The following is a 13,346-nucleotide window of genomic DNA, read 5'->3' as shown; positions in this document are numbered from 1 at the left end:
ATGTTGATGCTTTTTTTTTTTTTCTTCTTGCTAAATCGGCAAAAACAGCTAAATTAAGACTTCTGAAGAGCCTCAACTCTTTATTTCTTTCCAGGAGGAGTCTCATGGATACGGAAACGTCAAAGGACCTGACAGTAATGACAGAATCAGCAACCAAACAAACCACAGGTAGCATCTACATTTAAAGATGTGTTTTAACTTCAATATAGCCGTGTTTCATCATATTATGATACTTTTATTCCTCACTCACCTTCATTCAGCTTTTTTCCTGCCCTGTTTGTTGCATTTCTGCTCTAGTTCCCTGATGCAGTTTCTCTTCTCTCCACTGTTGCACCCCCCACCCCCCCCCCCCCCGCCCCCATCTCTCCCGTATGGCTCTCTGCTCATCCCCTTCATTCTAATATTGCTGATGGAATCTGCACTCTGATCCGTCCGAGGACGTCACGCTGAGCCTGTTATTTTTGGTTCCCGTGTTTCTCATCCCAGTAGTGGTTGTGTTACCACATCTCATATGATTAGATAATCACACTACATTTGTTTAAAGCCTTCGGCTCCTGTGGAACAGTGGGATGGTAGAGTCAACCACAGTTTGAAAAATGCTGCCTTTGAGTTTTTGGAAAAACAGACATTGACAAGAAACATGTAGAAGAGGAAATTTGGGGTCAAAGTTGTCATTTAAACTTTTGTGAATATAATGTCTCCCTCAGTCTGCAGAGTAACAACGATGATGCAGCACAAGCATCTATTAGTCCGAACTCTCTCTCTAGCTGTTTTTTCAATGACTCATTGCGTCTTTACCTTGTTCATTCTAATAGGCAGCAATTTGTAAAGACGTATTTTATAAGAAAACAAGGATCAGAAGCTTGATGTGTTAGAAAAAATGTCCCAATCTTTGCATGAATGCAGCAAAAAAAAGGGAGTGAAATGGAAAAAAAAGTCATCAATTGAAAGACTTTTTCTTCTCTTGGTTGTTTGGTTGTTTTAGGGCTATGAATACACACATTTGTAGTTTTAACTTCACTAGTTAAGATCGTTTTTATTCATTTATTTATTATAATAGTTAAATAAATTTTCTGTAAAGTTTAGAAATAGAAATTGTTAATCAAATGTTTCCATTTTGATTGGAGAAAGCCATTTCTGTCAAATAATAGTTTAAACTTGAGGTTCTTGGAGCATAAAAGGCTGCCTGTTAACATTTTACCACTTGCTGCTGCTGGTAAGACACTGTAATTTGTTGATGGTTTTGGTAAGATGGAATCAACACCTCACAGTTTGATGAAGGCACTACAAAACTGATGCACCTCAAGTGAAGATGAAGACATCTGCTGGTCTAGGTAGGGACTGCATCATTTGTGTACTGTGATTTATATATACGTATGTAATCTATTTACTTTTACTTCATACTGTCTTTCATCCACAAACACCTAAAACTCAAACTATAACCAACACCTTTCATATTTTTATGGCTGTTCTACTGAATATAGTGTACATGTGGTGTGCATAGACAATGCAAATGGGAACATCAAAGCACACATGTCCACAGGCACGTCAGTCAGATAATATGGTTTAACTCCTAAAGAACTGTATCTAAACCAAATATACTGTGCATTTGCACTCCAACAACAGCCTGCGTAGGAGCACAAACTGATGGAGCAGTACATGAAAATGACTTTTAAACTTTTTTTTAGCAATTCTGAATTACTCTTAGAATATATTTTTATTCTAGGGCAGCCCAGATAGATGACGACCAGACAAAAGGAGGCTTTAATGTGTTTACTTGCCGTTCGAAGATAAGAGATTGTGACAGGGTGCACTGTAGCAGTCTGACATAAAACCAACTCTGGAAATGTCACTGCATTTTTTATTCATGGAGACTATTATCAAGGATTCCCACTTAAAGTCAGAACACCTTTGGACATGTGAAAGGATCGTGAAGAATGACTATTCCATAACATTATCATGCATTTCACTGCAGCACATGGAGCATCTGCCACCACATTAATAATACTAGATATAATAATAACAATCCTGAAGATTCAGAACAATTAACCATGTTTTTCTTTCTCATTTACTGATTTTTTTATGTATGGTAGTCAACATTTTAAACAAGTTTTACTGTAAAAGTAGGACCTTGTTACACCATTTGCATGCAGTTAAAACAGAAATGGTACGTTTTTAGGTTTTATTCCTTCTTAGGTAAAGTTTGTGTCACTGTATTTAAAAATACATTGCTTATTCTAAAGCAAACAGGATTGAAATAGATAAAATAACTTAAGTGTAGTCAATAAAATACATCAACTTTAGATAGATGTGACTTTTCATTAACAACAAGAATTTCTGCTTTGTCACTGTTTAGTTTAGGAAAATTGGAATCAAACCAGGATTTTATTCAGAAAGTCAAGTGATAAGAGTAAGTAAGTAAGTAAGTAATTTTTATTTATATAGCACCTTTCACAGAGAGCGACTCACAAAGTGCTTCACAATGTTAAAACAATATAAAATCAGAAGCAATACCCAATAAAATGCACACAGGCATATAAACAAGCATACAGGCAAAAGTGAACACAAGTAAAAGTCAGCTAAAAGCTTGCCTAAATAAAAAAGTCTTAACTTGAGCTTTAAAACACTCGACTGAGTCAATCTGGCGCAGAGACAGGGGGAGGTCGTTCCAAAGTCGGGGAGCGACTGCCTGAAAGGCGAGGTCTCCCCTAGTTTTAAAATGAGTTTTTGGAACACATAAAAGATTTTTATCAGTGGACCTCAAGGAACGTGCAGGAGTGTAGGGAGTTAAAAGGTCACTAATATAGATCGGGGTTTGTCCGTGCAAGGCTCTAAAAACTAAAATCAGAATCTTAAAATCTATTCTAAATTTAACAGGAAGCCAATGTAGAGCTAAAAGCAGAGGGGTGGTATGAGTGCGCTTATTGGTTCCAGTTAAAAGCCTTGCAGCAGAGTTCTGGACCAGTTGGAGACGTTTAAGAGACTTTTTGTTAAAACAAGTAAAAAGAGAATTACAATAGTCTAAACGAGAGGAGATAAAAGCATGGATGATCAGCTCAAGGTCAGACCTGGTCAACATTGGCTTCAGTTTAGCCACATTCCTCAGGTGGTAAAAATAGTTTTTGACCAAGCGCTTCGAATGAGAGTCTAGAGACATAGCTTTGTCAAACCAGACACCAAGATTCCTGAGACTGGGCTAGACAGAAGAGCTCAGTGAACCAAGGTGACTTTTGATGGAGGGAATTTTGTCATCAGGAGCAAAAATCATTGTCTCTGTCTTGTTTGGGTTCAGGAGTAAATGGTTGTCATTTAACCAAACACTGATGCTGGCCAAGCAGTCTAGTAGATTTGTTAGATTAGTGTAATTATTTTTTCCAAAGGAGCAATAAAGTTGAATGTCATCAGCGTAAAGATGATAAGAAATATTTGAAAATTTGCTGATGAGTCTCCCAAGGGGAATCATGTAGAGAGTGAATAGAATGGGTCCCAATACAGAACCTTGGGGAACGCCACAAGACAGGATTGTTGCTTCTGAAGATAGAGAGTTAACACAGACTTTATAAGATCTACCACTGAAATAGGAGACAAACCAGTTTAGGACAGAACCAGATAGACCGTAGTTGTTATGAAGACGTTCGAGCATGATTTCATGGTTTACAGTATCAAATGCAGATTTTAGGTCTGAAAGAACGAGAACAGTGTATTGACCAGAATCTGCCGCCATGAGCACATCGTTGGAAACTTTTAAAAGAGCTGTTTCAGTTGAGTGGTTCTTTTTAAAGCCAGATTGAAAAACGTCACAAATATTGTTTTGTTCTAAGAATGACCTTAGTTGCTCCGCTACAACCTTCTCCAAGATCTTAGCAATAAAAGGAAGTTTTGAAATGGGACGGAAATTATTTTGATCAGAGTGGTCCAAGTTAGGTTTTTTAAGCACAGGATTTATTATAGCGTGCTTCAAAAAGGAAGGAACAGATCCAGACATTAAGGAAAGATTTATAAGGTCAACCACGGCAGCACCAATACACTCAAACACTTTGAGAAAAATGGGAGTTGGAATTATATCGAGGGGGCAAGATGAGGGCTTGATCTTATTGAGCAGAGAATGGATGTCCTCCACTGTGACTGGAGAAAAATTAGACTAAGTCTGTGAGAATAGAGGGGATGGTGGTGGCCGAGCTCTTGCTAAAGGAGGGATGTTATGTCCAACATCTGAAATCCTAGCCGAGAGGGTCTGGAGAAAAGTGCTACAATCAGATTGAGAAAGATTGGGGAGTTGAGAGGAGGAGGGTGATGTAAGAGTATATATGGTGTTAAAAAGAGTTTTGGGGTTTCTTTTGTTCATTGAAATAAGATTATGAAAAAATGTTGACCTAGCTTGTTTTATCATGTAATTTAGGGTGGAGATCAGCTCTTTAAGATGCAGTCTGTGCACCTCCAGTTTTGTTATTTTCCAAAGACGTTCTATTTTACGGCATAGTCTTCTGAAGGAATTAATTTCAGCATTTATCCAAGGAAATGACTTTTTGGAAGAGACACTCTGTCTGACAGGAGCAATTGTATTTAAAATAGTTTCACAGTGACCGTTAAAAGAATGCATAAAAGAATCTACATCATTAAAATGATTAAAAGAGTTTGCATCAAACAGATCTGTGAATCTATCCGATACATTCTGGCTTAAAATACGTCGCTGCATTCTAACAGGTGAGGGTAGAGATGGGCGGGGGGAAATCACACTGAAGAAAATCCAGCAGTGATCACTGATGTGACTGTCTTTAACTCTAAGCTGCTTAATATCTAGACCTAGGGAGAAGACTAGGTCCAGAGTGTGACCTTTGTCATGGGTGGGAACAGAAACATGTTGAATCAAATTAAAAGACTCAGTTATAAATAATAATTCTGAGGCAGAGGCACAGGAGGAGTCATCAATGTGAATATTAAAATCACCCATTATGAGTACAGAGTTAAAATTGATAATACCTGATAAAAACTCGGCAAACTCATCTAAAAATACCCGTGCAGGGCCAGGGGGTCGGTAAATTAAAATGCAATAAAACGGCGAGTCAGATCCAACCTTGGTAATCTGCAGTTCAAATCTGGCAAAGAGAAGAGGGAGGGGTTGTGAAATTAGATTTATTGGATAAATAGAGCTGGATGTCGTCGGCATAGCAATGAAAAACTATATTGTATTTATAGGAGATACTGCCAAGTGGTAGTAGAGAAGAGTAAAGACTCCAGTAGGAGCCCTGTGGCACACCAGATGTACCGGTAATAACAAAAACAATAACTTGTTGCAGTTTGAAGCATCTTTCAGTTACATTGAAAAGAAACTGAATATCAAGTAGAAGTTCATATATGTGTGTGTGTGTGTGTGTGTGTGTGTGTGTGTGTATGTATATATATATACACACACATACATATATGTCCATCCATTGATGCTCAAACTGCACTATACTTTGGTGTGCCATAAGGTAGTGGTCCCCAAGATTTTTGAACCGGTTTAATGCCAGACAATACTTTCACGGACCAGTCTGTAATAGGCTAAAGTGAACGTCTGATTTTTTTTTAGCTGCCAGTTTCCCATAACATTCCAGGATAACTTTTATCTTCAACCACCTGTAAAATATCTACAGCTCCAATAAACTTTATTGGTAAACTAGATTATGTGTAGGAACCATTAAAATGTGGTACTGATTTTCCCTCATCCCATAACTGGCAACATGGAAGCTCAATTTAGCTTTAAGAAATGTAAGAAAGTAGATGGATTGTTGACATGTGTCCGAGTGACTTGATATATGCCAAGAATGAGTTGAAGGTGGTGGAGAGGGTCTAGTATTTTTCCAAAATAAAACATCTTTCATAATAAGATTATAATAAAATGTAAAAAATGTATTTCCGGTGCCGTCTGTGACCTGGGGTTTGGGGATCACTGCCGTAAGGGCTGAGCAGCGGCTGGGCTAACCGGCTGTTCTTCATCCTGCAGCATCAGCAGGACTCTCAATGTTCACCTCTCATCCATCAGACCCTACAAACTGTCAGAGACTAACACTTCTTTGGTGCTGTTTGACAAAACCCTCCTGGTTTTCTTTGAGGATCACTTGAGAGCGCTTAGCCACACCCTCCCACATGGCGGCTGCCTCAGTCTGCTTTCTTTCTTGGTCCCACTGGGGTCCCATCATGCTCCCACTGTCACTCAGATCCCCCAGGTGCTCCACAGAGTCGCACTTTTCCAAGTCTGACGCGATGGTCTGCAGGTTGGTGACAGACAAACAATCCTCCATCGATTCGCTCCTGCCCCACCCGCTTTCTCTGTGCTTCTCCACCCACAGCCGGGTTTTCTCCATGTCCACCCAGCTTGGTTCCACTGCGGCGGCCCCGGTACTGCTGCTGGCAGGGGTCGTAGAGGGCCCTTTCACCTCTGCTTCTGCTCCAACAGGGGAGCTCCGCCCGTCGCAGGTGGCAGTGCGGCCCCTCTGTGCATGGATTTGCTCGCTGATTTGCTCCAGGTTCCGCAGAGCCACAGAGTATCTTGTTTTGACCGCTGTCACCTGCTTCTCCAGCTGCACCACCTCAGCCTTGTGCTCCTGAAAACAGCCACACGGTTGAGGACCATTTTTAACATGGCGAGTGAAATTTTCTTGCCCTGTAACACAATCATCGAAGAACCTCGAGTTCTGACTGAAGCTCCAAGCCCAAACATTTAGGAAATAAAGTCACTAACATAGAACTAGCACGCCTTATTGGATCCTAAAATCCTCTAAGGTCTATTTCCAAGCTAAGCTCTTCTCTCACTGTCTGCTAGACTCCCCGTTTCCATAGTTACAGATGGAGCCTTCAAAAGCTCTTCTAACTTTGCTCTCTTAACTCCACAAATTCAAACATGCTCCAAATACAAACATGCATCTCTTCCTTCTTAAAGATCCACTCCAATGAAAATTGTGCTTTAGATGTTTTTAACATGTTCTTGTGGGATTTTTCTAACAGTGGAGGACATTGATTGAAAAAGTGAAACTTAAAGTCCCATTTTTGAACATTTCTTCATTGAAATTGTTGGGAATCAGAAGCAGACGCAAAAAAAAAAACCCAGTTTTAAAAAGATAGTATTTGTGACTTCGAAAATACAGAGAGCGGGCCACAAGCTCATTGCTCCGCTCCATTCTGATACATCCACTTGTAGACAAACAGATGCATGTTCATCTTTGTTTTCCTCATCTGCGCTGGTTGTAAGCTAGCTGTGTAAACAGAGAGTTCTCAGTTGCGGAGAGGTCAGGGTTGCTCACTGCAAACAGTCCTACAACTCAGAGGTGAATTTCTAATGAGCTGCTGCTGCCCTGCAGAAACTATGACCAAGAAAACCACAGAATTTTGATTTTGGCTAAAAACAACATTATCATAACTGAAAGACCTCTGGGACTGATTTTAGAATAGATCAAAAGATGATCCAAGTGGGACTTTAAAGCTGTTCTAGCTTTTATGTCTCTTTACTGCCTCCTGATTTTGGTAAAACAAAAGTTAAACACATTCTTAAAAATAAAAATTCTTCTTGCTTTATTTATTTATTTATTTTTGGTTCTCTCTATAAAAAGCATGAAGAGGCTTCTATCTGTGAATAGCAATAAGATGAATAATGTTTGAAGCTTCAGTAAAAGATGTATGGTCGTTTGATGCAGAGCTGCATCAGACGTTTCTGTTAAGACTGAGCCTTTCATTATGAGCGGAGGAGCCAACTTCACACAGCCAAGACGTCACGCACCTCCAGGATGTGGTTGAACTGAGCTTTAAGCTCAAAGTAAGGCTTGGACTTGAGGATGACCTTCTTCAGGGCCTTTTGGAGCGTCAGGACACGAGCCTCGGCGTCCTGACAGAGCTGAGTGACTCGCTGGTGCTCGTGCTCACTGCGAAGGCGCTCCTCCTCTGCCTCGTTCACCTGCACAGGAGACGGGATGAGGGTCGTTTGACCAGTTTTTGGATTAAGTTATTTCTCTAAAAGGCTGCAGTTAAAGTTCTTCCTGGTTCTCGCTCAGAGGTCAACACTGCCTCGTTAATCCTCCTCTCTGAGATCTCCTTGTTCTTCGTCTCTCTACAAAATCTCTTTGTTCTCAGAGGAGTGACTCATCGGGTCACTAAGTTCAACAAGAGCCGCTTTACTTGACTCGATCACAAGATGACGCTGAATCGTCGCACACAGTATGTTTTAAAATTCCAAAACATACTTTTTTTTATCAGAAGAACCGTTTTCAGGTCAAAACTCAAAGTCTTTCTGACTTTCTGGCTTGGTAACATAAATAATTCTTTACTTCTCCGTGTTCTGAACAGACATTTCAGCACATCCCTTCATCAAAGGCTGAATCCTAAATTAAGCCTAAATATTCTTATGAAAAAAAGGTCATGGGTCAAGATAAAAGTATCCAGTAGCTTAATAAGGTTTACTTGTAATCCTTATGAATAGTCAGGGTTAGATTCTGCTCATGTTTCGTTCCTGAATTTGTAGCCAATAAGAAGTACCAAATATTGTAATTCCTCAGAAGGCCACTGGGGGCTGGTTTCAGGGAGCAAAGTCCCCAGACTTTCATGTTAAAAACTCCAACTTAACTACCTAAAAATAATCAATGTGTAGTCCAAATTAAATATTTTCTCTTTAAAAATACAATTGTGGGGAGAGGTTAATATTTTAAAATGAACTTTTTTTTTTTACACTTTGATTTTTCCCATCCCACTACCCATAGAGTTGTGTGGGAAAAACTCCAGTCACACGTCTTTTCAATGGCCCCTCAGAGATTATACAGCCAGTGAATACATGTATAAGTGTTGAAGTTGAGTCATGAAATCTGGACTTTTGGTTTCCTTTCTTGAAACTTCTCCCCACTTCAGTCTGAGAGGTGCTGGGTTCAACCTCCACATGTATCCTCCAGGATCCTGTAGTCTTATCTGGACCTACTGTAACTCCACATGCCATGACTCAATTTCAAGTCAACGTCACCTGGATGAATAAGAAGCTTCATCAACTTCCATGTCTACAGTTTTTACTGCACTGAAGCACTAGATTCTGCAGTTCCGGAACAAGCCAGAAGGTGGACTGCTACCTTAGCTGTAGCGTGGTTCAGCATTTCCTGCCAGGTGGGGTCCATGGTGTTCTTGTCGGCCAGGAGACCCTGCTCAGCCACATGCACCATCTCTCTGGCAGCAGCATGCATGGACACGGCTCTTTCATATCTCAGCGCCGCCTTCTGCGTTTCCTGCTGAGCCTGGAAGACGTCAAACAATACAAGGGAGATTATTATAACTATGACATTTTTTGGTTCAATCTATAACCACTTTTTACTAGACATGTTATTTTTAAATATAGTTTTTCCTTGATTCATGCTCGTGGGTGGGTTTGAAGAGAGCAAATGATCAAAAGACACATAAAGTGAAACAACAAATCATGGACTAAAGAGAAAATTGAGAAGCATGTGCAGCATAAACCTGACTGAAGGTGGTCTGCGTCAATGAATGATGAACCTTTCTTATGTTGTGATGGATGAAGCTGCAGCTTAGTTTCATGATTTTTTTCTCACTTTTACAGCACAGTTGTAAAAAAACAAACTTTTTTTTGTAAATAAATAAATATATTTTTAGTTGTTGCTAAAATTCCTGAAACTGCTAAATTTACTGTAACACTTGATCTCAAAGGTCATACATTGATTTTCACCAGAAAAACATTTTTTTTTGATACATCAGCAGTTTAAACACCATCTTTTCAGGAAGCAGCTAGAAACCACAGACCTGTTTGATAAACTGTAGGTGTTACTTCCTGGTTCTTCCTGCTTGCCACATCAAGCTGTGATGCCCACTGCTTCTAAATTCTATCGGTTTTAGATTCTCCCTCTTTTCTTAGTAGCATTACTGCATTTAGAAGATTTTCGTTTGTAAACTCCACCTGAACTTTTTAGTACAGTAACTTTTTTCATTAAATTAAGGTAGTTACAGGCCTATTCGTTGATCAATTCTTAAGTCATTCACATTCATAAGGTGAACCGATGTTTATTTTTAGCACAAATGCTCACAGATTACAGGCTTTCAGCCTAGATGTTGCTGGTCTGCTTTCGGGTGAAAGCTATTTTTGAGTCTGTAAGTGTTTCCTTCATCTGATCTGGAGCATTCAACAGTAAAGGAATATAAAGAACCTTCAGATCTCTGAGACTCCATCAGCCAGCTGTGGTCGCACACAGATAGACAGCAGACATGCAGGTGAGAACTTCCACATGCAGGTGTGTCAGTGCTGTGGCAATCATCCCTCACCTCCTTAGCCAGCCTGCGTGCCTCATAGTAAGGCCTTGCTCTCTCCGTGCAGGCGCCAAGCTGAGAACTTAGAGCTTTGAGCCTCCTGGCAGAATCAGAGAGGATTTTTCTGTAGCTGGACCGAGCCTCCTGGGGGAAGGAGTCAAGAAGAAGGTCACAGGACTCAAGCTGTTATTTTTCCGCATGTCAGCAATAAATCTTTCTTTCACATAAACCTACTAATTTAAATACCCACTCCAATAGAAATTGTGTTGTGTCATTTTCATAATGGATGACGTATATTAATAAAATTAAGCTTAAAATTAACAAAATCTGAGTATTTATTTAGTCAAATCGAGGGAGAAAGGTTCGTGTACGTTGTTGTTTTCCTCATCCGAGCTGCTATTTAGCTCGAAACTGTATGTCTGTGAAAAGCTGTAAGCTATTGGAAGAGCTTGTAAACAGAAAACTCTCAGCACTAGGGAGGGGAAGATAGGGCAACAGTTAGTGGTGAGTTTCTGAGGGGGGGGGGGGGGGGGGGGGGGGGCTAAAGATGATCATAATTAAAAGACCACTGGGAAAACTTTTAAAATAGATCAAAAGGTGATCAGAGTGGGACTTTATACATGCAAAATATTCTGACCGGTGAGCAATACTTTCACTGATTTATATTTTTACTATTCATTTAGTGTTTTGATTGGATTTTAAGGTATTTGCTATTTGTTGCACAGATGCTCTAATTTTGTTCGCACAGACTGTACAATGACAACACAGACATATGTTAAATCAGGGGTTTGCTGGAGATTATCCTATCCCAGGTATCATAGGACAGAGGTACTTGTAATATTTAAATACATGTGAAAAAGTCAAAGGTGTCAGAAAAAATAGCATTCAGAAGTAAAACATGGACATGAATTTATTTGTATTTGACCAAAATGTTTCTTTTTACTGTGATTTTTTAAAATTTTTATGTACATTTGCAGCTCTGTTTTAAAAAATCAGTTTGATTGGAGTTTTTAATTTAAGTTTGTTCTTGTAGAACACGCTCCTGCTTTTGCTGGACGTATGTGTCAGAAGTCCTGCTTCAGTGCAGGTACAGGTCAGAGGTTGAACCCTCTGGTCTGCTGCTGACCTGAGCCTGAGCAGACATGCAAGCCTGAGTTTATTATGAGGCCCTTTTCCCGAAATGCAACATATCCATCAGCTGAATTCATCTGGAGATGCTTAAATTCATGTCAGAGACTCACGTCCAGCTGCAGCTCCAGTCTGTTGATCTCCTCGCTGGCCTGGTTGAGCTGCTCCAGCTCCTCCTGCAGACACACAGATACCCGCTGACACCCCCTGACACAGACATCCCTCCGCGCGCGCGCTCCATTCCCACCGACGCCTCGCGGGGACCTGCCTGAATTCGTGGATCTAACTCTTCCTCGTGTCTGCCGGACTCCTCGTCCTCTCTGTCTGCACTCCTCCCAGCTCCATCCGGCTTTTCGCCGGGCTTCAGCATCTCCTCCTGGAGCCTCCTCGCGCACCAACCAACCGGAGTGTCACGCGCACCCCATCAGGCTCTGCGCGGCCCCGTCGCTCGAGGTATTTTGGTCGCAGCTAATCTACGAAAGCAACCGCGACATCACTTCACATGTCTCCCACGCAAAAAACACTTAATTTTTTTAACAGCCTGTTGTGTTTACGGTTATGGCTGCACGGAGAATCCGGTCCGGACCGGCTACATACCGGAACGTTTGTTTGGGAGCACGTGAGACGTGGGGCTGAAACGGGTCAAACCCACGTACCCACACGAAAACAAGGACTAAACTGCTGCTGCCATCTCCAAATGCAATGAGCGCCCCCTCATAGAACATAGTTTTTATGCGGATTAGGGCCAAAACTGGCAAACATGTTCAAAGAGCACCTTTCCCCCTTCTAATTTAGCTTTTGAAAGGACTTCAAACGAGGTAAAACAAAGATACGCTCAGCGAAAAGTACACTTCAAGTATATTTCATTAAGTACACTAATACGTGTTAATATTACGTCTATTATTGACCATCTATAATGTAGTGTAGAAAATATATCAACTGAAAAATTCTTCAGACTACAAAATAAACTTCAGTTATACTGCATGTGTGCACCTAAATAGACCTTTGTTTCTACTTCCTTTACTTTTCAAAATAAGATAAATACCTTGGTTGCAACTTTTTTTTTAGTCAGAGGCTGTTTTAGACCTCTTCTCTCTTCTTTTCTGAAACTTGAAAGTATACCTTATAGTTGCATTTGCTGTCTCTTGTCTTTCTTGCAATTCCTGACTTGTCTTTTTCATAAGAGAGAGGGCTCGTTTGTCCATCTTTATCTCGATTTTGTTCCATGTTCCAACTTATCTTCCACAGGCCTAGGTCGTTCTCATCGAGTCTGGTTCTGTTGGAGGTTTTTGCTTAAAGATGCTTTCCTCTTTAGTCTCATCTCATTTTTTCTGTAAAAACTCATAATTGTAGCCAGTTGGTCACTAATAAAGCAATCACTGTACAATTAAGGTAATCTGGCTTTATTACAATCTTCTGGACTGAAAAAAAAATGTTTTTGCTGCTTTGGAGCAAGTACTTTGACATGGATTCAGTTATGAACAGTAAATTGGATTACAAATATAAACTACATTTTTTTCCCTTTAATATTGCTCCCCTTTTTCCAAAGCAATCCCTCCTTTCATGTCCCACATGTTAATGAAGTCAGCCACCATTTAAAAAAATAATAAAAACTGAAACTGGTTTGTTTGTTTACTTTAAAGACATTTATGAGTAAGTCAGACCAAAGGAAAAAGAAGCAATGTTGGTCAGGGTCTCTTAAAGTGATTGAAAAACAAGACTGAGTAAGGTAAGAAATTAATTAAACAAATGGGAGTGAGATGATTAAGGAACACATTAAAGGAACCTACACGATCTGCATTGTTTTATATGAACAAGTTTAGTTCTAAAAATGTTGTCAGAACTTTAAACAAGTCGTGAATCATTGAAAAAATAGGTGACATGTTTCAAAAAAATATTTTTCAAGCCCATTTATTAATCTGTTAGTTTTTGTCAAAGTTTATTTTAATTAA

At 40.0% G+C, this 13,346-nt stretch overlaps 1 protein-coding gene across 1 annotated transcript; it reads right to left on the bottom strand.

Moving 5' to 3' along the window:
* Window positions 1–2,415: 2,415 nt before the first annotated feature.
* LOC101172093 (SH3 domain-binding protein 5-like) lies at window positions 2,416–13,336 on the bottom strand. Its single transcript, XM_011481157.3, has 6 exons — window positions 11,663–13,336; window positions 11,508–11,570; window positions 10,282–10,410; window positions 9,084–9,245; window positions 7,754–7,927; window positions 2,416–6,584 (listed from the first exon to the last, which is right to left on the bottom strand). The coding sequence occupies exons 1-6, from the start codon at window positions 11,762–11,764 to the stop codon at window positions 6,036–6,038; spliced, it is 1,179 nt and encodes a 392-aa protein (XP_011479459.1). The 5' UTR covers window positions 11,765–13,336; the 3' UTR covers window positions 2,416–6,035.
* Window positions 13,337–13,346: the final 10 nt, after the last annotated feature.

Source organism: Oryzias latipes, chromosome 11 (genome assembly GCF_002234675.1).
Source record: "Oryzias latipes chromosome 11, ASM223467v1".
NCBI lineage: Eukaryota > Metazoa > Chordata > Actinopteri > Beloniformes > Adrianichthyidae > Oryzias > Oryzias latipes.
This window is presented reverse-complemented; position numbering and strand designations above follow the sequence as displayed.